Source organism: Lepidochelys kempii, chromosome 3 (genome assembly GCF_965140265.1).
Source record: "Lepidochelys kempii isolate rLepKem1 chromosome 3, rLepKem1.hap2, whole genome shotgun sequence".
NCBI classification, from domain to species: Eukaryota; Metazoa; Chordata; order Testudines; family Cheloniidae; genus Lepidochelys; species Lepidochelys kempii.
This window is the reverse complement of record NC_133258.1, coordinates 168,422,285-168,448,924: the sequence shown is the minus strand read 5'-3', so window position 1 is coordinate 168,448,924 and position 26,640 is coordinate 168,422,285. Positions and strand designations below refer to the sequence as shown.

Sequence of the window (26,640 nt, the reverse complement as noted above, 5' to 3'; positions counted from 1 at the left end):
AGCCAGTCTGCTGAGCTGGTACCGCTCCTAGGCGCCGACTCTGTGGGTGCTCCAGCTCTGGGTGGATTTGGCAGAGAGAATTTTACACATCAGCAGATCCTTTATATTACTTTTATAAAGGGAAATATGTATTCAGACAAAGTTCGGTTTGTCACAAGCATCCACGTTATTTTTAAAAGAAAACTGACTTATATGGCCCAAACAAAGAATTAATTTTGCAATTTGATTTAAAGTTTTGTCCCTCTTTTAGTAACACTGCAGTTGAAAAAATAGGACATTATTCTATGGTCTGTTGATTTAGTATAAAGATTAAAAAACGTAAACATAGTACATGTGACTGTATTAATTTTGACTTGAGCCAGGGATAGTGCTGGCAAGCAGTGTTCATGCTTCCTCGCACATCTCTGCCAATATAACTCTTTGCTGACCTGGAGAGACACCTATTATTTTAGTCCTGGAGCTCTTTCCTGAGCAAACAGCTAATTGGGATTAAGTGTGTGGAGATTTTCTGATGTGAAAAAATGGGGACTGGGATGAGATTTCCAATCATCATTTTACTCGTGACTCAAGCAACAATTAACTCACAGCCTCCCCAAGAAGGATTGCCACTTATCGGCGTTTGTCCAACGAGACAAACTTGTGTGTCACAACATGTTAATGGTGTGCAAGCATGTGACAATGGGATAACTTTTTGCAGGCCACCCACAAATTTGGGATGATTGATTAATGTCTTTCAAACTGGAGCCCAGACCTGTGGGGATAGACTCCTATACCCAGCGGGAGCCCCACTGTGGGTTATGTGACATGACATTACCCCAACAAAATGGAGATACTGCTAGAAAAAAATATGTATAACAACGTTAACAGAGGTGAAAGATACTTGGATCCAATAGATTCCTTAACCCACTACTCAGAACCAGCCGTACAATATAGTCAAACAAGATGGTTCTTAACAACCAAAGTCAAATTGCATGGAAGTTTTTAGGGATAGCATATACTCTAGTCTTCCTACAGCACCAAACCAAACTCCTCACAGCCTCTTTTTAAGGATTTTCTGAAAGTTCAAAACAACAAATTATTATCAGATATAAACTCAGTCTCTCCTAGGATCAAACTCAGATAAAAATAGTACCCAGGCTAACCGTTCAAATGAAAGAAGGCATGGAGACAGTGTGGTGTGATTAAAACAGGAAATATTCAGGAAGAAAATGTATGTAGCACTGTTTGGTGATAACCATTAGTCAACATTATCTGTTTTTTGTTATTTGTGTGTGTGTGTTCCAGTTTTTAAAAAGACAAAAAAATAAATTTAGAGAGGAAATAAGTTAATATTGATAGATATATGGAAAGCTAACTGAGGGTCAATATAGAACGGTGAATGGATGAGGAGTTATGAATTTTTCCTTATGTCTCCTGTTGTGTCTGTGATTAGGAGAATTGAGGTAAATATTATAAACAGTTCAGGTGGTGACACCTATAATTAAGGTTCCCTGACACTTTCCATTATAAGACCCTGTTTACAGTTGCTGATAACTTGGCTAAACATAAATCATTTGAGTTGAAATTTTACTTGTTGGGTGTCTGCCTCAGGCTTTTTTTAATTTAAGCTAACATGGTTCAGCCATTTCAGAGAGTGACGTTAGGGGAAATTATGTTTTGCCTTCGTTTAAAAAAATTCTTACAATGGTTTAGCTGCGAAGATCTAGTGCTTCCATGATTGAGAGCAGGGACTTGAAATTTGACTGGGGTATACTTGTGCCGGGGTGTGCCCCTGTGAAAATTTCCCCAAATTATAAACCACTAAAAATCTCAGTTCTCACATGCTCAGAGACTCAGATTTTGGCAGGTACAGTCTCTGAACATCCATCTGCAATGGGCATGTTCCCTCCCTTCATACACCTCAACCAGACTATACATGTGCCATCCCTACATAGCAACTGAATATACTCTGGCCTTGGGCTGTAGGAGCTGAGCAGGACTTTGCCTGCAGTTACTCCTTCTGTCTGCTACCAGGCACAGGAATGGAGAGCAGGGAGACTGTATCTCTTTTTGTTCTCAATACACCCTCTGCTGAAAAGGGGGTAAAAAGTGAAGTGGCAAAGTTTGCAGATGATACAAAATTACTCAAAATAGTGAGGAGTGCAAAGTTACAAAGGGATTTCACAAAACTGGTTGACTGGGAAACAAAATGGCAGATGAAATTCAATGCCGGTAAATGCAAAGTAATGCACATTGGAAAACATAATCTCAACTATACATACAAAAAGATGAAATCTAAATTAGCTGTTACTGATCAAGAAAGATCTTGGAGTCACTGTCGATAGTTCTCTGAAAACATCTGCTCACTGTGTAGTGGCAGTCAAAAAAAAAAAAAAACTAAAAGAATGTTAAGAACCATTAGGAAAGTGGATAGATAATAAGACAGTACATATCCTAATGCCAGTACATATAGCTATAGTACACCCACACCTAGAATACTGCATGCAGTTTTGGTTACCCCATCTCACCTATATTAGACATGGACAAGGTACAGAGAGAGCAACAAAAATGATTAGGGGTATGGAATATCTTCCATATGAAGAGAGATTAAAAAGACTGGGACTATTCAGCTTGGAAAAGAAATGACTAACGGGGGATATAATAGCAGTCTATAAAATCATGAATTTTGTGGAGAAAGTGAAAAAGGAAGTGTTGTTTACCCTTTCACATAACACAGGAACCAGGGGTCACCCAATGAAGTTAATAAACAGCATGCTTAAAACAAACATAAGGAAATACTACTTCCCGCAACACAGTCAACCTGTGGCATTTATTGCCAGGGGATGTTGTGAAGGCCAAAAGTATAATGGGGTCACAAAAGAAATAGACCTATCCCTCCGTGAATTTATCTACCAATGGCTATTAGCCAAGATGATCAGGGATGCAACCCCATGCTCTGGGTGTCCCTAAGCCTCTGACTGCCAGATGCAGTCAAACCCTGCTGATGGCCCATATGGGGGGGAGGGGGGAAGAGTCAGTATGATTCTACATAATTGATTTTATTTTGACTTTTACATTTTTAAAAATTAACCTTCTACTGTACTGTTTATGTAATCTTAATGTTGCAAAATGAGGCACCTTAAAGTTAAGGAAATGCCAGAATTAAGACCACCTCATTCACTTTTTTTGCCCTGATCCCACAGACATACCTTTATGTACTGCATAAAGCTCATGTGCTCACATGCTTAGTTACCGTGGTGTATGTAAAATTGGGAATGTATTTACGTTTTAAGTCTTCTATATGAATCAATGCATAGTTTTTTAAACAAATAAAACTTCCAAAACCTGGACAACTGTATGCCCCACCCCCCATTTGAAAAGATCCAATTTTTAACAATAACTGGAACGGTCTTAAAATTTCAAGGATGATCAGCTATTGATACCAGATGAGCAAAATTTCAAAATTCTGCCTATTTTGGAGGGGAAAAGTTCTGTCTTTGCTGAAAAAAAAAAATCAACTGTTTTTGGCAGTTGGGCAAGAATGTGCACTTTATGCCGAATTTTAAATGGACCAAATCCTGATCCTACTGAACGCTAGGGCAAAATTCCCAACAAGCTGTAGTGCGTTCAGGGATTTGGGCCCCGATTCCTTGGCTGCGCAGCAGAAATGACCATTGAACCCCCGAACAGGGCCAAATCCTGCTTCCATTGGAGTCACAGGCACAAACCCCACGGACTTCCCTGGGCTCAGGCAGCCGGGACTTAGCAGGGGCCGGAAGAGCGCGCGCAAGGCTTGGAGCAGCAGCAGGATGGAACGCAGGCCGGGGCCGCTGGCGGCAGCAGTCGGGAACCAGGGCACCGACGGCCGTTGGCCTCGGAGTCGGGACGGCGTCGACCTCCGCCACCCAACTGCCGCCCTTTCGAATCTGGGCGCGCCTCTGGCCCGGGGAAAGGGGGCGGCGCCACGCGCAGCTCCACTGCCCTGGCACGCGCCATTCTCCCTCCCCCGTTAGGCCCCCCCCCCTCCCGTTGCTTCTTTCTTCTAGCCGCTGCCTGTCGGTGTGCCTCCTGCGTGCGCTGCACTTGGTACGGCCCACCTGGAAGATCATGGCGATTGATGGTAAGTAGGCCAATAACGGGCTCCCCTCCCCCTGAACATCCTCCTCCCAGCGGGCATGGGGAGCAGGGGGCTCCCCTGGGCGAGGGACCAGCGGGGCGGAGGGGCTCACTCCCCACTCAGGTAAATAATCCCTGGCAAAGCGGGACTGTGGCGCCGAGCGGTCGCGGTGGTACCCGGGTGGCCGGCTGCGCCGTGGCGTTGGCTGGCTGCAGCCTATGGTGCCCGGCGTCTGTGGCTGCAGCAGGGCAGCTACCCTAGAGGTGGGTGGGGACGCGGGGGGGTGCTGTTCCCTCCCGGGCCTCTCCCCACCCTGTTGTGGTTGCGCCGAGGAGTCTCCGAGTAGGTAAATAAATAATCCCCGGGGGTGCCAGGCAGCTGCCACCGGGCGGGTGTTGCCGAGGACTCCGCCTGGGGTGGGGGGAAGCCTCCCCTCGCTGCACGCTCCCCTCTCGCCGGTTGCTGGCCGTGAGAAGACGGAGACTAGCCCAGGGTCTGAGCGCCCCGCACCGTGGTGCGGGGCAGGGGCCCGGGGCGGGGCGCCAGTGGGGTTTGTCTTGCGCCCGCCCACCTCCCTGGTTTTCCAATAGGTGCTAGGCGGAGCCCGGGACGCAGCCTGCTGGGGGGGCTGCCGCTGTTTGCAAGCCCATTGGAATGAGAGGCTCAGGATTCAGTCGCAGAGATTGTGGATCGCATCGAAACCCACGCAGCATAACCTCCCCCCCCCTTCTTCCTCCCTGGGGAGACTTCATCAGTTGCTTTAAAACTCCTTCCCCAAAGGATGGAGTCTCCCTCTTTCTCTCTACTGCCCAGGGAGTGAGACTTGCAGGGCTGTCTGTGTCTGCTCCAGGTTCTTTACACCATCACTTGCTCTTTTTTTTTTTTTTTTTTTAAAGGAGTGGGCACTTGGGAGGACAAGGGATGATAGACACTTGTTGTAGTGTTGGAAGATGACCATCTGTTTTGAAAGGGGTGCCACTCCTGAATCCGCACAGTTTGCTTTGAAACCTCATTCAATCTTGAGGAAAAAATATATAAATGTAATTAAAAACTCACAAACCCCCAAACTGTAATTTCCGGTGAAGGAGACTGTAAAGGTACACTGTCAATTTCAGAACGTTTGTCAAAATTTTTTTCCCTTACTGTAGCTGAAATAAGCTATCATTTAAAAAATTCCAAAACTATTTATTAGTTTGGTTATTTTGTACATTTGCCAGCACTTTAGTCAGTTTCACTGTGAAAGGTAGGGGCTTGGCTTCCTATAACTGTGGAAGTTGCTTTATGCAAGCAGATTCCAGTCCCCACACAGAGTCAGGGGGCCCTGTGTGCGTGCAGGGGTTCACCCAGATGGAGTAGCTTGCAACATAGGAACCAGAATTGGTCAGTAGAATTCTCCCATGCTGAAAAGCCCCCTTTAAACAGAGGTAGACAAAAATCCCTTCTCAGGTGTCTATGGGGGGGAGAGACAGGACTTCCTATATAATATAAAGGATGTGCTGTCATTAATTGGAATCTTTTAAATTAGTCATTCAAAAAAAAAATCAAGTTGACAGTGTCCTTTAAAACAGTGCCTTAACTTTTATCCCTAAAATGGAGAATCTCCTCCAAATGCATCAGAGCTTATTGGATCTGAAGATATTTTTTTTATCACCCTTTGAATTCTGTATTTGAAATCTATTTTTGAAAGATGAGTGGTAGAAAGAAGAATACTACTAAAAATGTTTAAAAAAAAAACAAAAAAGATTCAGACTTTCAAAAGTGCTCACTATCTGCAGTGCGGGGCCAGTGTTTCAAAAGAGCTCAGTTTCCACTTGGACACTTAAATAAAGTGGCCTAAACAGGAGCTGAGCTCTCCTGAAAATCTGATGCAAATCCCATTATGAAATTGAGCAGCTAAGTATTGATTTAATTCTCTTGGTGAAGGCAGGAGTTGAAATGAATTTCATTACTATAGGCAAGGGGTAGGCAACCTATGGCATGTGTGTCAAAGGTGGCATGTGAGCCGATTTTCAGTGGCACTCACACTGCCCCAATCCTGGCAACCGGTCCGGGAGGCTCTACATTTTAATTTTAAATGAAGCTTAAACATTTTAAAAAAAACCTTATTTACTTTACATACAACAGTAGTTTAGTTATATATTATAGACTTGTAGAAAGACCTTCTAAAAACGTTAAAATGTATTACTGGCATGCGAAAACTTAAATTAGAGTGAATAAATGAAGACTTGGCACATCACTTCTGAAAGGTTGCCAACCCCTGCTATAGATTTAGCAAGAGTGTAGCATCCATTCTGTTTCATAAATAATATTTTTTTCCAGTTTTAGTGATGTGTGTGTATATATAATCCCTTCTCCTTCCCAGTTCGGTTTTCTTCCTTCTTTGGTCTGCTTGTTAGCACCTTGCCTTTGGCTTTAGTGTTTGACAACCCCCTTTACCAGTCAACTAATCAAATTCATGTTTTTATATTAGTTATCCCTGGTACATGCTACTGCTTTTGTCTTCCCCAGTGCAATCAGAGTAAAGGAGCAGGACTTCCGTCTTACAGCACTCAGATACAGAAATTACTGTGTGTCCAAGACATTTTCACACAATCATTAGACATAAAATATGTTCATAGAAAGTATTTTTTTAAAAACACCATGTACTAGTTCAATATTATTATTATTATTTGTAACTACAGGGAATCTGCAAGGTTAAAAATTTCAGCATTTAGAATAAATATCAAAGGGTTTTTTTTAAAACATTTGAAACAAAGTAATTATAGTAGCATTTGAAATCTACACAATTAAAATATCAACTTAAAAATAGTATTTATTAGCTCTAGTAAAGAAGTACTTTTAATGTATTTAAAATAATTTTAGATATTTTCTATGTCAGTCATGTTAACATATGCCAGTTTACATCAGTGCTAACTGAAAAACCTAAGTTGTTTTTCTCATGTAAAGCTCTTTATATTAAGAGTTGTAAGGAAGAAAGCAAGTGCAATTTATTTTGATCAGTGAAATTATTTATAGCTACATTTGTACAGTGTGGAAATACTTTGGTTACTGACAAAGCTTTTAAAATGAAGTAGTACTTCATGAGGTGAAGTTTGGGAAGCCACATTTTCTACTAGTAGCTACCATTATAAAACTTGCTGAGATGATTTCTCAAAATAAACATATTGTTATAAAATCATTTAAAGTCAATATGAAGCTGAAATTCCAGTCATTGTGGAGATAGTAATTTTTAAAAAATACATTAACATATTTTTTAAATATCAGGTAGATAGTTTAGGTTTGGCTTGAGCAACTCCAGAAGTACCAGGAAACAGCAGAGGACAACTAGGAAAGGGGCAGGCTGAAATGGGACTACAGAATTACTTTGACAACCTTATCTGTCGTATGTTTCTCACTCCTCAGACAAAACAAGTAAGGCAGAGTGTCAAGTGTAAGATACGTTGGAGGGGTAGATACAGGAAGCACATTGTTTAATATTTCCACTAATAATAGAAGAAGTTAAAGTTTCAACTAATAAAAATTTCAGACAACACAAAAATTGGAGGAGTGGCAAACTCAATCAATGATGGCATCAAATGGAAAAGTGACTGAAAGATTGGAAGAGTGGGCTGCATCAGAGGGGAAAATTGGAAGCAAAATGGAGCAGTAAGTCACCAAAAGTAGCAGTTGAAAGGAATGTATCCTATTAACTGCACTCTGTGACTCTATTAGGGTTGCTTTCCCACAGGTCACTGGGGTTTGGGACTCTGTGGGATTTCAGGCAGTGTGCTGGGATGGGTGGAGAGTGCACCACTGAGGAGCAATGCTTCTTTCATACTCTCACAGCATAAGTTAATGTTGCTTATAGCAGCATTAATTTCATTTTCACACCTGCACTCCCTTCTCCCCCCCTTGGAGAAAGGGCTAAGCTCAGACATATGCTAAAGAGCTTTGGTAAAACAGGACCCAGTTGAGAAGCTGATGATAGCATCTCTTTAGCCATGCTGCATGAAGTATGGAGGGAAAAGTACAGGGACAGAATGGATGCTTTATGATCTGAGATGATGCATTTGGATAGCTCTGTAAATCCTCTACTTCTGCCACCCTTCTGGGCCTTCCCCTCTTGTTCACTCTCTAAAGTTGTACACCTGATTTCCCCAAGGTGAGACTGCAGCTAGAAATTCACCAGTTCAAACTCACTGAGTTCTTAAATTTATACTGACTCTTGCAGGTTTTGCTGGGAGGAGTGGAGGTTGTTTAATATTAATAATTATGAAGGTATACTATGCAACATGAAAAGGAAGTAAATAGCACAGATTCAAATTGAGGGATCATTGGTTAGAAACTAGTAAGTCTGAGAAACACCTTTTGTAGGACAGTAGACAGTAAATCTAGCAGAGAAATGGCAAACTCAATCTGAGCTTGCAGTGCTTTTTACAAAATACTAACCAAATAACAGTATTTTTCTTTGATGTAAGGAGCCAGAGGGATAATAGTGCTTCTTTGCATAGCTTTGGTGAGACTATACTTGGATTATTGTGTCCAGTTTTGCTCCTCATAAAATAGGAAGGATAAATCTAAAACTAGAGTAAGAACAAATAATTTGGATCAAGGGCATATGAGGAAGTGCTTAGAGGTAAATTTGCTTACTTTAAAAGAAGGCTTGGACAGGGTACAACTTACAGTTTCATGTATGGCTTCTGTGTAACAGTATAAATGAAGGAAGGAATAAATCAATTACTGATGATGGCAGGACGAGGACAAATGTCCTGAAGGTTAGGAAGGAAAAGTTTACACTGGGCATTAAGAAAATGTTATTAACAATAAGGAGCAGTCTGTCAGGGATCTAGATTATCATGGGAGATGGTTGAATTTCCATGTTTGTGAGTACTTTAAGATCAGGTTAGACTACATATACTGGCCCTTCCCTACACTGCGGTTTTTCTTCAAATCTCCCAACATTACTGTGGAATTGGTTTTAGTTCCACTGGTGCTAGCAATAGTTGGAGTACTAACATAGATCAAATGCTCACATTACCACCCTGCAGGGTTGGATGACAAGGTGCTTAAAAAAGTTAGGAGCCATTCTGTATTAGTGGTACCACTTACAGAGCTGCATGAATACAACAACATGAGTGCCAAGAAAAGAGATTTTCAGAAAAATCTTAGTGTAGCTGAAACCTAATGGGAATGATACAGAGAATAGTTCTGCAAAATGCAAGAGATTAATTTGGGTTATTCAAGTTGTCTCTTCTGACCCTAATGTTTAGGATTCTATAGGAAGCAGAGGCTTTCATACATTAGAAGGGGGTTGACACACTAAGCTACTGTTGCATTCAAGAGTTGGAAGAGAAGAACTGAATTGTGTAGTAGATTACCAAGTTTATCAAAATATCAAACGAATACCAGCAAATGGTGAACAGTATAGTGATAGCCAAAAAAACTACATTAAAAGAACATGGAAGTTGCAAGTCAACCATTGATAAGATGAAATGAAGACAGAGAGAAGAGAAAAGTGTGGATCCTTAAATTAATAACCAGTAATAATTTTAAATATATACTGTTAAGGATAACTAATGAGTTCAATACCAAGCCCCTTGCCAGTTGCTTTTTTTATTTTATGAAACTTTTACCTTCATAAGCTGAAATTTTCCAGGCTTATTTTCAGCCCAAAAGGGATTTTGTTTTTTATTTGAGCAAAAACAATTCAGCTGATTTTACTAAAAGAATAAATCAATTATGCTTTCCCATAATAAAATCTTGCCATGTTTTTCACAGCTTTGTAGCCAAAATGGTTGGGAAACACTGAAATTGGCATTTGAGTAATCCTCTGTAAGGATAAATGCCTTTTGTGAGTTCTTGTAAACTCTATTTTTTTTATTTGATGGATTTATTACCCTTGAAAATGTCATGCTCTGCATGCACATTTTGCACTGATTCCGCCCCCCCCCCCATCCATAAAAGGGATACCAGAGGAATGCTTAGCTTCTTTACACCTTCAATATGCTTTTCATATAAATGTGTGGGAGGGCTTCTGTGTTGTATATGAAGTTTGCAGGAGGGCACATTGCTCTGAGATATCTTACACAAGCAAGTAAATCTAGAGGTTTGCATTTGTATTGGATATTTTGCATCTGTATGTTTTAAAATCCAGTATCAAAGCCTTCCTTGTACAGTTAAGGGGATGAAGTGGTTTGCTCTGAAGTAGGCTTTGGAGTCCTATAGAAACCTGAAGATTTTCACTGTTGTTGTTTTAGATTTAATATGTAGTATATATGTTGTGTAAGTATGGCTTACTGTAGTTTTTGTATAATGGTATTTCCTTGACTGTCTGCCATTCACAGTCCATCCGTTCATATGGTCCACAAGTGAGTGAAGTTATATATTGTAGGTGATGGTTTGTAAGATAAAACCTTAATTATTAAAATACATCCCTCACAGAGAACAAAATTTATCATATAAAAAGTCTGTCAGGAAAGATATTAGTTCATTATGACGTATAACCAATGATGTAGAGGAAATTGTATGATATATTGTACTTTGAGCAATAGCATTTGGCCATATAACTAAAGGCTATTGTAATGCATGGACACAGAACTAAGGTTGTACATACAAGATGAAGAGTGATGTTTCCCAACTTTCTTTTTTCAACATGTAGTCTATTATAAAGTTTCAGCTAAATCTATCTGAATGAGCTAAACTTGATCATATGATGCAAAGTTTATAGGCTGGGAGTGCAGAGATTTTAAAAATTGATAAAATTCAACTGTCCTGTCTCCTGTGACTTTATTTGGACAATTTTCTACTTTATGATGCAGTCAGAACTGTGAATACAAACTCAGACACACAGATTTGTGGTAGAAATCTAGATCTTCAATTTAAAATGACGAGAGAGGATTATATTCCATCAGCCATGTTTCAGCTACCTCTTCGTATGCTGGATTCAACATGTGATCTTTATATTTGCGATCAGTCATGTTGGCTAAATAATGGAAAGGTTCCATAGCTTCTCTGAATCATGTTTTGATTTTGTTCTTGTGTGGTTCCAGTTCTTTATTAGTTAGATCAAGCCAAATTTCTAACAGCATTTCAGCAGTAGTGTCACCAGCCTGTAATCTGGGTGGGGTAGAAAGGGATAATTGTAAATTGTTGGAAACAGAGTAATTTTATTTTAAAAATTACTGAAAAATGTACTCTAGAGAAACAAGAAGTGGTAGACCAGCTCCTTTGTCTTACTGACAAATCAGGGAAACCCAAAATCAAAAGATAGGGTAATGAATAACCTGCATCAATCATTCTGACTCCCACTATTTTACTCAAAGGGGTTCTTTTACATACCTTAGGGGACACCAGGATTAAAACCAGTAAAATAATCAGAATTATTAACCATGGATATTTTATTATTGAAGAAAGTAAAAGAAAATATTAAAACAACACAAATGATAAAACACAAGTGATTGGCTACTTTCATTACAATCTCTTCTGTATGTCTGTCTATGGAGAGCTTTTACAGATGTATTTACCTTTGAGAGTGGACCACCACTGGGGATGCTCTTCATTTGATAAGTTAAAACCAAAGTATTTTGTTTTCCCAAATTATTAAGAACCCAGTCTTAGTATCTATTAGATACTTAGAAGCTGTTTATGTATGGACAAAATAATTTGTTTAAGGGTAGATAGAACTTGTCTAGTTATTAATAATCAGCTCGTTTATAACTGGGAAAAGTAAGCAATCTTAACTCAATCCTATGAAACTGAAGGAGGTATTCAAATCGGTGATTTAGAGCAGAAGCCATTTAAAGAGCTGCCTTGAAACATAGCAATTGACCAATATTAAGAATCTTAGATCCAATTAAATCCCTCTTTTCCTTTGTTTCAGTGTAAAGCCCCTGACTCCTCTTCAGGTGTATGCGGTCTAACCATTTGATGATTAACAGCAGCAACTATTAATGGTTTAATTTATAACAGCATTTTCATATCCCAATAAAATCATTAGAAGAGTTTTAAATTTAATCTCTTGGCAGTGTCTTAGTTAACTTTCTTTCACCAATCCATGTTGAAATCTTGAGGAGCTATCCTTTGGGTTTTTTTTGTTTTGTTTTGTTTTTCCCCTTGAGCCTTCTCTGTTTTTCCTTAGTTGTTGTGTCAGCTTTCTTATAGAGATGGAAAAGATAAGTTGATAAATGCTTGCTGTTTAAGTAGGGTAGCACAGGATTTGTGTGTGTGTGTGCTCACTTCTGAGGGTGGTTTTTTTTAAATACTCTTCCTTTTTGTTTCCGTGAAGTTAGGAAGACATCTTTTTTCAGGCTTGTTTAGATTCCAAGTTTGTTGCTGTCATCTTTTCATTGGCTTCATGCCATTGGGGTTGGCTTAGGTGCTACCTTCAGCTTCTGAATATGCAGCCAGGTGTTGGTCTCTTTACCCAATGTCCTTAGAGTTACAGTCTATCTGGTATATCAATTAAATGTCTTGGATATTTTGTACAAAGCATAAATTTAAATAACCAATATATCTTTTAAACATAGAACAAAAGAAAATACATAGTATAAAAGTTAAAGCAAGGTAATGTTTAAAATGCAGCTTTTCTTAGTTTGTATAACACTCATGGCTCTATGGCTAAGGTACAATAATCTTCTGAGGCCATTTGCTTGTTCTTGGGAGACAGAAAGCAGAAACCTCTTGTAATTTCTTTAGCCAGCCTGAAATTTTTATAACATAATTAACTAAAACATACCACAGATATCTTTCAAGCATTCTGGCTATAATACATTTGTAGCTGTATCTTAATATTCAGTAAAGATGCAGACAAATTTATAATCTAATAAAAACAAATTTTTTATTAATATAATTTTGCATCAATATTGAGGTCTCTCCCTCATATCTATGAAGTTGCTGTAAATTCTTCATATTTTATACAAGAAACTCTAGAAAGCCACTAAATCTGTTTTAAAAGAAATGTTTTGTTTTCCTTGTGCTCAGTGCAAATTTCAGCATACTTATGGTAGTTGGCTGTAGAGACACAGTTTTTCTCAGTTCTACTAAATTTAATTGAGAAGTTGGGATATCAGTCTTCCAGAATCAACCAGGAGAGTGATGGTGATTTTTACGTTAATGCTTTTGAACTGTGTTAGTTGATACTTTATTCTCAACAAGCGTCAAGTAGTGTGTTGAATATCAGTATGTTGCTTCAGGATGATTTCAGTTCTCATCTTTTTTTCAATTTATTTTTCACTGTTTGAAAATTGGTGAAGACCTCTTTTTGTTTAATTTTTTCTCTGGATTTCTGGATGGGATTTTCAGCAATTTGGACGTGGTATTCTGTTTTTTATTTTCATGTGTAGAATCAATAGCATTAAACAAGAATACATTTCCTTGACTAAATGACAGGTTTCAGAGTAGCAGCCGTGTTAGTCTGTATCCGTAAAAAGAAAAGGAGGACTTGTGGCATCTTAGAGACTAACAAATTTATTAGGACATACGCTTTCGTGAGTTACAGCTCACTCACAAAAGCTTATTCTCTAATAAATTTGCTAGTCTCTAAGGTGCCACAAGTACTCCTTTTCTTGACTAAATGTTTGTGGTAATTATTGAATGACTTCTCATTTTCAACCTACCATCTAATGTCAATGTTGATTCTTTTAGCTCTTTCCATAATTTTCTTTCTTCACTAGTGAGTTGAAATCTGTCTAGGGAGAAGTATTTCTGCCTATGACTATCTTAACGATTTCTGGTTTGAGCTTTTATGCCATAAAAACAGCCAAATCTCCCATCATTCTTTCAGTTTTTTGTGTGTCAAGGACAAAAATACAATTCCTAAACTAAGCTAAAGTTGAAAAGCTTCTGGAAAACCTGGAACAGGGACTTAAATGATCGTTCTAGCTACATTTTGATAACAGCGGTGACCTTGAAAAAAATCTTCCTTGCAGGATCATCAAACTCATCAATATTTTATCTTTCCCATTCAGTAGATGAATTGCCAGTCAGTGGCACATTTTGAGCTTGATGAATCAGAAGAAATAGATTCTGCACTTTAAGATGAGCATGGCCCCTTTCTAACTTGCTACTTAACAATTCTTGACCGTTTTTGCATTTTAGTGTGAAAGTTATCTGGTTTTATTCCTTTGATCTATTTGATCCTTTGTATTCTACCATTTCTTTCATCTTCATTCATGTCGAGTAGATAAATTCTTATGCCAATATGAAGGAATCATTAACAGTAATTGTTTTAGCGTATTGATCAGCAGCAGTATAAGCATATACTACACTTAAAATGAGAAATGACCACGTAATAAATTACCCTGTTGAGACTGAAGATCGATGAGCTAGATACCCTTTTACAGAGGAGTGGCATCACCTCTAAATTAAGATTGGGTTCCATTTTTTTTAATTTGGGAAGGATTCATTCTTTGATTTGCATGAAAAATACATTGTATCTTCCCCAAGCACAGAGTCTGAGTAAAGCCTGCATTTTCAGAGGTATTTTAAACTAAATCTTTTACTTTGAGTTAAAATTAAATGGGACATTGAAACACTTTTAGTGTTTGACTTTTCTTCATATCCTTTTTGCTAACAAATGGTGGTTTTATCATTCACACTTTCTGTACAGTTATTGCCAGCATTCCTTGAATGTACATTTAATAAAAATAGATTGTAACTAAGCAAAGTTCTAACTACTTTATTTGTGGAAGAGATGTCCCCAAAAGGAGAAATGGCACTTAACCAGTGCGTTGGTTATTTGCTAGACAGCAATATAATGCTAGGAATCAGGATTCTTGGATTCTGTTCCCAGCTGGGAGGGGATAATGGTCTTCAGGTTAGAGTAGTGGGGGGGATTGGGAGTAAGGAATTCTGGGTTCTGTTTCTAATTCTGAGAGGTGCATAGTCTTGTGGTTAGAACCATGGTTACTGATAGCATAGCCAAGCACATAGATTTGGCAAATGCTTTTTGAGGGGCAGAATCAATGACAGGAATTGAGAGGTGCAGCACAGAATCAACAGGCTAGGAGGAAGAGGCATTCAGGTGGCTTTAAAGCCAGGAGGGGGTTGCATCTAAGTTATATTAGCCTGCCTTTGGCTGCCCATGGGCAGCAGTGCTGCCCTGAATCTCTGCAGTGCTACATGTTTCAGCCCCACTTCTGACGTACTCCTCCCACACACAGCCATATTATCTCTGGCATGCCCCTATGCAAGGACTTTGAAGGGGTCTTTGGAAGATAGCCTGCAGCTGTCTTCTTCAGTCCCTGCATGAAGATGAATATCTCCTGGAAGGAAATGGATCTTTTTAGAGACTTTTTAGGCTGTTTCCCAGCCCTCTTGCCCAGCATAAAGTGGCAAGAGCAGGGGAGAGACTCTCACCCTGGTGTCTGTCCCAGCTCTGCTAGAGATGACCTTGTGCAACCTCTCAGTTATTTCATATGTGAAAAGCATGGATGATTTTTGCCACCTCATAATATAGGGATATGAGATGTTGCTCAATAATAAGGTCTTTGGAGTGAATGGAATAGATGAGATTTGAACTCATGGTCTTCTGGCTCCCAGCTCAGTACATCTTTCACAGGGCTGAATAATAATTTGATGGAGAGCTTTTTCTTACCCTTCCATCCCCCAGAAAACTGGGAATCTACTTCACCTGTAATTTAGTATACTTAAGTGCTCATTTGCCATGTGAAAACGAGGCTGCCTCTAGTCAAAATTGCCATCTCTTGGGTCTTTTCAGTCCCACCAGAAACAAGCCACAAACTATCCTCAGGGAAAAGGGTCCTTCCCTGTGGTCTACATTTGGGAAACTGTGAGGAGAAGGTGTATACCGTAACTTTGGCACAACTGGGGAGCAGTGACTAGCATTTCCGGGGGAGCGGAATTTGGAGCTCCAGTTCTGAGATCTCTCCAGCCATGTTAAAGCTTTGTACCTCTGATTATGGGTATGTCTGCACAGCCTATGGAAGTGAGCTTCCGATCCCTGGTCGACAGACTTGGGCTACCCCAAGTCATTGCTTCAAAGCACTGTATACATGGCTATTTTTAGAGCTCTAGTGTGAGCAAATCCAGAATGGGACAAGATCTCCTACCCTACTTTCAGGAATACGGGAGCTATTGTATTGGAGTTGGAAGTGTAGAGAAAGGCCTTCTTTGTCCCCTCCCTCTCCCACCTTTCTTAACACAGTTAGTCCTTTCCTCACTATGCATGCTGTCTCCCACTTCCCCAACAGCAAATGTTCCCACTCCCTCTGTAGACTATGCCATAGGGGAAGTCGAGGGCATCCTTATCACCCTTTGGCCTTTTTTCCCCCTCCTAATAAAAAACCTCTCTCCTATACTTGCTGTATTAAAAATCTGGGAAATTCCATAAACAGAAACTTTGTTTAAAAGGTCTTGAGGTTAGTGGTCCCTCCAGCTCAAGCTCTAAAATTCAAGAAAATGCCTACTAATGGGATATCTCTTTACCATACCTTAATGTTTACACAGCATCTGTACACTGACAGGAACAGACTCTGTTTTCGTAAGGAATATTTTATCTCCAATATATAAGAAAATGTACTATGTACAACACATTAATGTTACCTTCTAAGGGAAATTAATTACAGTCTCATGCACTCTTCCCCCTTAAACACTTAACACACCACATGCTTAACCTGTACACTTTCTGTCAACACTAAATGTTTGCTGAGGGTCTAATTAAGGTTTTGCATTATGCTGTGAGGGAGATTAATGTATTCTATGTATATTTCCTTATCATTTGCAGTCAGAAAGAAGTTCATTGTGAATACACAGTCTGTTGAGTGGAAACATGTTTAATGGGCATTAAGATATGGTTAAGAGATGTCCTGTAACTTAGTATTACCCTGAGTTTAAGTGTTTGAGTTTGGATGATGTCAAACTTAAATAAAAACTTTGTTTAAATGGAGCGAGTATATTGTGATACAGGAGGGCCAGGGAGCAGTGGTTTTTGCTTCAAAAAAAGAAAAAAAAATTTATTTGCATAACACTTACAAAGAATCGCCAAGAAGGAAAAAACAAAACTATGCAATAAAACAAAAGCAAACGTAAGGTATAACACAGCAGCCTTCAGGAGGGAGAAGTGTTCAGGCTAGCCTGGGCCCAGAGCAGGGGGGCTTTCTTGACAGTCGTGGTCTTCCACCCCTTCGAGTTACCTGGTGCCACGCCCAGTGTCACCGATTATTCCTCTCCTGAGAGTGCCCAACAAGATGGGCATGGCTGCAGGGTGGGCAGTTTGGGGGGGGGAGGGAAATGCACACCCACATGTGATAGGACCCCTCCTAGGTGACGATGATGATATCCACAGCGGCAGTAGCTGGGGCCTCTCGCTCTTCCCCTCAATCAAAGGGTCAGATGGAGGGAACCGGACGGGGTCACCGAGCAGAGAACCTCAGACAGCGCCCACCGCTCCTCGAAGGCATCAAGGGAGTCGGTGGACGTCTCCCAGAGGAACTCCGCCCGGATACGTGAATGTACTGAGGATCGGAAAATGGCCCTACAGTTGCAGGACGCTTCATTGGCCAACCTCCTCTCTCTAGTTTTATAGATGGCTGTTTTAGCTAGGGCTAGGAGGAGGTTAACCAGGAGATCCCACAACTTTGTGGGGCCATGGATGAGGAGTGTAAATAAAAAGGTGAGGGGAAAAGCACAGCCAAAAGCATGATAAAATATTTGTGAGGAGCCGGAAAAGGGGCTGCAGCCTGGCACACTCTAAATATACATGTGCCAGGGTTTCCCTCACATTGCAAAAAGGGGAAGTGTCCGGGATGGGGGTGAACTGCGTCAAAAACACACCCGTGCTCACAGCTCCGTGAAGGAGCCTCCAACTAATGTCCCTGATGGGCCTCGGGACCAAGGTGGAATACAGGCTGGCCCACCAGGGCTGCTCACCCTCCAAAGGTGGCAGGAGGTCCTGCCACTTTGTATTGGGGTGGGACACCAGCATGAGGGTGTGAAGCATGAGGGTGTATAGATGTTTCCTTGGCGCAGTTTGGAAGCTGACCGGCTGCAGTGAAAGGGTGAGGGGTTTGTTGGGATCTACGGGGTAGGGGCCCAATTGAAAGGTCTGGCGGGCCTAGGGTAGAGGGTGGGCAGGGTGCGCCCTCATGCAGGGCTCGGCTGAGATAAGCCTGAGCAGCAGGCGTCAAAACAGCCTTCACCTCCTGAAGTATGCGCTGGGGGGGGTACGAGGTCTGGAGAGTCCCATGCGCTGAGTGAGTGTCAGGGGATCCAGCCAGTCTCCCTGGTCGTAGTCCAGGAGGTCTCCGACTCTCGTCACTTCTGCCAGGACCAAACTCTGGTGCACGGAGCGGGACTCCGCCACCTGCAGACGGAGCTGGGGGTTGTGTAGCAGGGGCTCTGCGAGGAGAGCCGCTCCCACAGTGGCCGCCGCAGACGTGGTAGTTGAAAACAGTTTCCAGGTCAGGAGGAGGTCCTGGCAGAAGACCGGCAGCCTGGAGAGGTCTCACGGAAGGCCTCTCGGACAGAGATAAAAGAGCTGCTGGTCATATCGGAGCCCTTGGAAGCGACGCAGGAAGGAGTGCGCTAGTTTGCTCCACGTCGAACTACCTGCACTATAGAGGAGCCTCTGCAGGGCCTGGAGGCGGAAGACACAGTGCAGACACTTCAGTCCCTGTCTTCCTTCCTTCAGGGCTAGATGAAGAACCCCAACAGGGGCCCAGTGCATTCCTGACCAAAAGAATTCTAGAATCGATGTCCGGAGGTTGGTCAGGAAACCCGGGGCCAGGACCAGGGTGTTGAGCCGGTACCAGAGCATGGACAGGACTAGTTGGTTAAGCACCAGCGCTCTCCCTCAGAGGGAGAGACATAGTCAGGGAGCAGGGGTACAGGGGAAATATATAAGCCTAAGGCTAATTAAAGCATGGCTCCCTGTAGACTAGGGAGGGTTGCTACAGGTTAATTGGAGCACCTGTAGTCAATTAAGCCCTGTCAGGAACCTAATAAAACCCCCTGCTTCAGGCAGTTGAGGAGGAGGAGGAAGGAAAGAGGACTGGAGCTTGGAGGTGTGTTGTAAGATTTGATAAACCAGAGAACTGAAGTAAGGGAGACCCTGCCCCAGCAGAAGAGGGAGACTTCCTCCCTCAACATCTAAGGACCAAAGTTTCCCCACTGAAGGGGGAAGAGGGTAAGAACCTGCAGGGGTTGAGAGGGGCTGGGGCTCAGAGTGAGGAGCAAACCCAGACCCCTCCCCCGCTTCCCTTCTCTCCCACCTTTTCGGCCCAGTATCAGGGACCTCAGCATCCCAAGAGCAGGGGCAAGGGCTGGCATCTTAGCCCCCTGCCAAGAAAAGCACAGGACCCACCATACTAGTATTGGCTATCTTGCCACTATATATATATATATACACACTCCTCTTTTTAACACTTAATGGCACTTTATTTCACCCAATAACCAAGCTTTTCTCTCATCCCATTCTTTTTCTCTAGGCTTCTAGACAATTCTTAACTTTCCCTAGTAGGCATAACAAGTTTCAATGTTCTCATTGCTTCCCTTTGAACGTTTTGGAATAGTTAGTTTTCATTCACAGTCTGAAATTACAGCCTAATTTTTCTAGTAACAAAGAGCTTTCAAGTACTGTATATGTTATGCCCATTTAAGTACTTTAAAGTAACATAAGTTTAAAAAAACCCTCGCCAAATGGAAAAACTTGATAAAACTGGGGATGATGGGAATGACACCAATAACCTCTATGTTTTTTTTCCTGAGAGGATAAAACCTGTTTTGTACAACTTATCAATTAGACATTGCAACAGAGTGTCAACGTGATGTTCTAAAACTGGCTTTCTGAAACTCCATGTGCTGATCAAGTGGCTCACCAACTTTTCAGAACTAGAGGACTTGGTTTATAGTTAGGAAAAGGTTTGGGGTGACTAGCTCACAGATTTCTATGTGTAAAGTCCACATGAAAAGTTTAGGGATAATTTAATATTCAGTTTAATACATTGAATCCAGTGCATGAATAATTGCATCTTTAGTAGAATAGTAATACCAAAGAACGGTTTGAGTTTTCATATTTCCTATTTACATATAATATCCTCTGAAAAAAGGAACTTGTTTTATTCTTTTGGAATGTCCTCATTAAGTGACGCTCAGTTTTCCCCCTTTATCTTTCTTGCAGTTTGTAAAACTCATTAAATATTAGAATACATTTCATAATATCTATTTCCTATTTTCTAATGTTGTTTTTCTCAAATAGGTGGAGAACGAACCTGTGGTGTACATGAGCTAATCTGCATTAGAAAAGGTACACAATATTTTAAAATGGGTGTTTAATTTTAAGGCTAATTTTTGGGAACAATGAAATATTTTAAATTGGTTATTTATGCTATACTTTCAAATTGCTGTAAAATTACTTCTGTTTAATTTGTATGCAGTGTTTGTTGAAGCTATGTCAGTCCCAGGATATTAGAGAGGCGAGGTGGGTGAGGTAATATCTTTTATTGGACCAATGTCTGATGGTGAGAGACAAGCTTTGGAGCTTACATAGAGCTCTTCTTCAGGTCTGGGAAACTTAGGCTATGTCTACACTACAGACCTTATAGCGTCACAGCTGTACCGCTGCAGCTGCGCCACTGTAAGGTGTCCCATGTAGCTGCTCTATGCTGATGGGGGAGAGAGCTCTCCCATTGTCGTAATTAATCCACCCCCAACGAGCGGCGGTAGCTATGTTGGTGGGAGAAGCTCTTCCATTGACCTAGTACTGTCCACACCGGCACTTCTGTTGAAGAAATTTATGTCGCTCAGGTGTGTGTGGGTGTTCCTGACCAACAAAAGTTTGACTGACAAAAGTGCTCGTGTAGATATAGCCTTAGGCTATGGCTATACTAGAGAGCTTTCAGCAGTGCTGCTGCACTGATGCAGCTGCGCTACTGGGAGTTATCTAGTGTAGCCACTCTAAGACGATAGGAGGTTAATCCACCCCCAACGAACAGCAGCAGTTTGTGCTGACCACACTGGTGCTTCTGTTGGTGAAGCTTATGGTGCTCAGGGGTGTGGTTTATTTACATCTCTGAGCAATGTAACTGGATCCTCTGACTCCTGCCTCTGCTCTGGTCCACAAACCGCTCCGAGACCTTTGTGCTGGTCCAACACCTTGAGTAGTTTGTTTACAATGTGGGTTCCCTACCGCTTCATACTACATATGGCTCTGCTCCAACTGTCCTAGGGAGTCCCTAGCTCCTGCAACAAGCAGGGAAGAGCAAATTCTCTACTCCTCCTACTGTCTGCTTTCCCCACCTTCTACTTTCTTCCTATGCCTATTTATAGCCTCTGCTTAATGGCTTAATTAGCCTTCCAGCTCTATTTCTCCAAACAATTAGGCACACTCTGTTTAACCAGCTCCATTCTGGATTGTTTGAGTGGAGCTGCCATGACCAAAGTGTGTGCCCAGCTGCTCTTGCCTAGCACTCTGTTACAAACGACATAAGTTGGACCAACATTAATGGCTGCGTAGACATAGCCTTCCTTAGTGTCACAACTAAATACAAGATGGAACAGATTGTTTAGCATAAGTAGTTAACACACATTTCAAGGGACCATTCAAGGTGAAGTGGCCTTTTAAAACCCCTCCAGTCATAGGAAGAAAGGAGAGGGTCAGGGGAAATAGCTGGGGCTAGTTGCTAATGAATTATAGATTGTTGTAATAAGCCACAAATCCAGTGTGTCTATTCAGTCCGTGTTTTTTGGTATCTAGCAAACTTATAAATTTAAACTCCCAGGCTCATCTTTTGACAGTTTTGTGCAGGTTTCCTTTGAGGATGAGGACTGATAAGTCTGTGTAGTAAGTCTTAGGCTGCTTGTGTATTCTCTCTGCATGCTGCACTGGCTCTGGCCAGATAGGCCATACAGAAGACTGTGATCCAACTTCTCAATCAGACCACAAGACTTGGTTTGGTAGCGAAGGCACCTAGCCAGGTTTATTGTCAATGAAGCATGGTCCTAGTTCCCCGGATCAGTGTCTACAGTTATACTAGCATATGCATGCCCATTGCACTGGACGCAGCTTGGTGAATGGTGGGACTTTCCATTCCCTTCTTGGCTGGCCAAAGACGCACCCTCTGACCTTTCTTTTATATACTGATGCAAACAAGTTACATATTGCCAACTTGATGTATTGAGGTGATTAGTTACCACCTTTTACCTTATACATGTTGGTTCAATCAAACATCTCTATTCATCACCCTGTCATCGTAACCTTTTCTTTAAGAGAGTGTTAGTGTGTCCTTGTATCATCTTCGGGGAGTGTGTTTACACCATAACCCTGTATCGGGGTGTTCTGGTAACACCCTTCTGGAATGTGTTTCCATGAGTGTCCTGTGCCTAGCACGACTTAAGAATGTGTGTTTTTTTGCAGTGCCAGCCCAGTTCTTGCCAGGTTCTATGAACTTGAAAGCAGGCATGTTTTGTAACAGGGCCTGATTTCTCCTCACAGCTGACTTTTGCTAACTTTGGCTTCTATGTACAAGGCTTGACCACTGTTTTAGTTCAGGCCTTTTATACCAAGCGTCATGTGTCAGGCTCTCTCTTTCTACTACTGTCCGATATAGAGTGATTGCTTTATGAAAAGTGTTCAGCAGGTGATGTGGTGTTTTTGTCTTTTGTCATTTTCGTGTGAGTTCATTTTGTGTCATTTTGTGTCACATAAACACCACCCTATACCGGAAACCTACTGACCGCTATTCCTACCTGCATGCCTCCAGCTTTCACCCTGACCACACCACACGATCCATCGTCTACAGCCAAGCTCTGCGATACAACCACATTTGCTCCAACCCCTCAGACAGAGACAAACACCTACAAGATCTCTGTCAAGCTTTCTTACAACTACAATACCCACCTGCAGAAGTAAAGAAACAGATTGATAGAGCCAGAAGAGTTCCCAGAAGTTACCTACTACAGGACAGGCCTAACAAAGAAAATAACAGAACGCCACTAGCCGTCACCTTCAGCCCCCAACTAAAACCCCTCCAACGCATTATTAAGGATCTACAACCTATCCTAAAGGATGACCCAACACTCTCACAAATCTTGGGAGACAGGCCAGTCCTTGCCTACAGACAGCCCCGCAACCTGAAGCAAATACTCACCAACAACCACATACCACACAACAGAACCACTAACCCAGGAACTTATCCTTGCAACAAAGCCCGTTGCCAATTGTGCCCACATATCTATTCAGGGGACACCATCACAGGGCCTAATAACATCAGCCACACTATCAGAGGCTCGTTCACCTGCACATCCACCAATGTGATATATGCCATCATGTGCCAGCAATGCCCCTCTGCCATGTACATTGGTCAAACTGGACAGTCTCTACGTAAAAGAATAAATGGACACAAATCAGATGTCAAGAATTATAACATTCATAAACCAGTCGGAGAACACTTCAATCTCTCTGGTCACGCGATCACAGACATGAAGGTCGCTATCTTAAAACAAAAAAACTTCAAATCCAGACTCCAGCGAGAAACTGCTGAATTGGAATTCATTTGCAAATTGGATACTATTAATTTAGGCTTAAATAGAGACTTGGAGTGGCTAAGTCATTATGCAAGGTAGCCTGTTTCCTCTTGTTTTTTCCTACCCCCCCCCCCCAGATGTTCTGGTTTAACTTGGATTTTAACTTGAAGAGTGGTCAGTTTGGATGAGCTATTACCAGCAGGAGAGTGAGTTTGTGTGTGTATGGGGGTGGGGGGGATGTGAGAACCTGGATTTATGCAGGAAATAGCCCAGCTTAATTGTCATGCACATTGTGTAAAGAGTTATCACTTTGGATGGGCTATCACCAGCAGGAGAGTGAATTTGTGTGGGGGGGTGGAGGGTGAGAAAACCTGGATTTGTGCTGGAAATCACTTTAGATAAGCTATTACCAGCAGGACAGTGGGGTGGGAATAGGTATTGTTTCATATTCTCTGTGTATATATAAAGCCTGCTGCAGTTTCCACGATATGCATCTGAAGAAGTGAGCTGTAGCTCACGAAAGCTTATGCTCTAATAAATTGGTTAGTCTCTAAGGTGCCACAAGTCCTCCTTTTCATTTTGAGAGTGTAGTGATTCTCTGGTTTCACCAGCATAGTTGCTGTTTGGGCATTTAGTGCACTGGATACCATATGTTGTGATAGGCACGTGTAGGACCCCTGGATTTTGAAAGATGTGTTTAGGGATGTAAATATTTAAAAAGTTAACCATTTAAACAATTAAAATTATATAGTTTAACTGATGAAAGGGAGAGGGGCTGGGGTCAGAGGCTGGGTCTGGGGCTGCTCCGGCCGGCCTGTGGGGTTGTGGCTGGGGTTGGCTGGCCTGGGGCTGCTCCGGCTGGCACGGCCTGGGGCTGGGGGGCTAATGTTTAGGGTGGGTTAACGTTAAGATTAATGCTTATCGGTTAACCATTTAATATTTTACATCCCTAGTGGAGATATGTCTGCAGGTTTTGTATCTGTTCTGGCAGGGTCTGGTGCCGCTTTGAGTTAGTGTCCTGGTCTGTGGGTAGCTTCCTTCTGGTGATTAACTTGGAGAGGTTGTGAGGTTCTTCGAAGGACCGAAGAGGGGTTCAGGAAAGGATATTTCAGGATGGAGTCACCATCAAGGAGGAGTTGTATTTGTATGATGCAACCCTATCTGGGTTCCAGTGTTGGGTGGTAGGTGCCAACTAGGGGTATGGGTCAGAGGTGGTTTTATTTCTGTATTGAAATATGTTGTTCCATTTAGTTTAATAGTCATTGGAAGTTGTGTTTGTATTTTGGCTTGTGGGTGCACTGTGCAGGTGATCTTGGGGCTTGTCTACGCTATGCAGCTTTTAGCGATGAGGCTGTGTCAACACAGCTTAGTCGCTAAAAGTCAGCGAGTGTGAATGCTCTTCTGCGTTGTTTTCTCGGCACTTTTGCCGACAAAATACTTCCAATACCCCCCCCCCCCCCGAGCAACATAAGCTTTATCAGCAGGAGAGCACTCCTGCCAACAAAGCTGCATTCGCACTGCTGCTTGCGTCAGCAAAACTTTTGTCTTTTGGGGGGGGGGCTTTTTTTAAGTATCTGCAAAAGAAAAAAGTTTTGGCAATAACTGTGCTGTGTAGACATACCCTAAGTCTAGTTCTTAATCTGGTGTCCTTATGACCATACTTATTGATACTGTTTTTCATATTATCATGCTTGCAAACTTATTTTATTTATGTAGTGTACACATCTGACATTCTCTAAGTGCATGAACATTTTTTTAGTTTGAAGAAAAGCCCTAAAAACAACAAAGCTCTATGCAAGACATCAGGCAACCTTCATTACCATGACATGACATAACCATTCAAACCTCAGAGAAAGAGAAACATTATAATTTTAGTAAATTTTCAAAACCTCCAAAGTTTATTGAAAACAGAATTTCATAATGAAAGCTCTCAACTTGAAGTAAGATTTAATACTTCCTGACCTACTAGAGCTGAGGTATAATTTGCAGCAGTTTGTGTGCGTGACCTGTGAGGTATAATTCATAACACCTACTAGAGCTTGAAACAAATGCTGCATACCACTGGAAAGTGAGAGCTCTTATTCTGGTGGTACAAAAATATCTGGTTTTACCTCTTGTAGTTTGTGAGCTACTAAATCCTACACATGTCATTGGTCCAAAGTTGAATGTTGCCCATTATGTGTCTCAGACAAGTGTGGTTTTGGCAGGAAATTTTGTCTTTGGGGAGGAGCATGTGATTCAAACCCCCCCCTCTCCCCTGGTGTGTGAGGTTCTACTTGTTTTAAAAAGAAAAATCTTTGTATCAAAACTGCTTTTTATCAAATGGTGCTGCAAATTTATGTGGCTATCAAAGATACCTACACAAAATACAGGAGGCAAATATATATACACCATGTACACACACTTATCACTGTACACTATTAAAATATGCAAACATTAGGATGGCATGTTTTTTAATGGTATTGCAGCTTAGATATTTTCCTGTTAAACACAGTTAAGTGTTTTGGCACAGTGGGCACACAGATTTTCTATTAACTTCAGAGACCATATTTCAAAATATATTTATGATTTGGTACTGTTTTTCTCTGCATTTTTAGTTGCATTCATTTATCCATAAACCTTTACTCATTTCTATAGCTAGAGGGGACATTCAGGGGCGCTATTTGCCACTACTTACTACTATTTCCCCTTAATCTGAACTGGCCAAGTCTCTTATTGTCCATTGGTGTATGTGCACTAGTTTCTGCACAGTCTTAGGCAGATAAGAACATAAGAATGGCCATACTGGTTCAGACAAGTGGTCCCTCTAGCTCAGTGTCCCGTCTCTGACAGTAGCTAGTACCAGATGCTTCAGGGGGAAAGAATAAGGCAGTTTCAAGTGATCCATCCTGTTGTCCACTTCCAGCTTCTGGCAGTTGGAGGTTTAGGGATACCTGAAGCATGGGGTTGCATCTTTGACCGTCTTGACTAATAGCCATTGACGCACCTATTCTCCGTTAACTTAATTATTTTTTAATCCAGTTATACTTTTGGGCTTCACTACATCCCCAGCAATGAGTTCCCCATGTTGACTGTGTGTTGGCTGT

The 26,640-nt window shown here is 41.6% G+C and overlaps 1 protein-coding gene across 4 annotated transcripts in view; it reads left to right on the top strand.

The window, feature by feature from the left end:
* The first annotated feature begins 3,792 nt into the window (after positions 1–3,792).
* SYT14 (synaptotagmin 14) overlaps positions 3,793–26,640 on the top strand; it is a 176,372-nt gene continuing 153,524 nt past the window's right edge. For 3 of the 4 annotated variants that reach the window (XM_073339006.1, XM_073339005.1, XM_073339008.1), the window contains exons 1-2: positions 3,793–4,099; positions 20,289–20,336. In XM_073339006.1, coding sequence (XP_073195107.1) covers positions 4,087–4,099; positions 20,289–20,336 — 61 coding nt within the window. In that variant the 5' untranslated portion in view covers positions 3,793–4,086. Of the gene's footprint in view, positions 4,100–4,162; positions 4,220–20,288; positions 20,337–26,640 lie in introns of those variants that run through there. The other variant, XM_073339007.1, reaches the window with a different exon arrangement.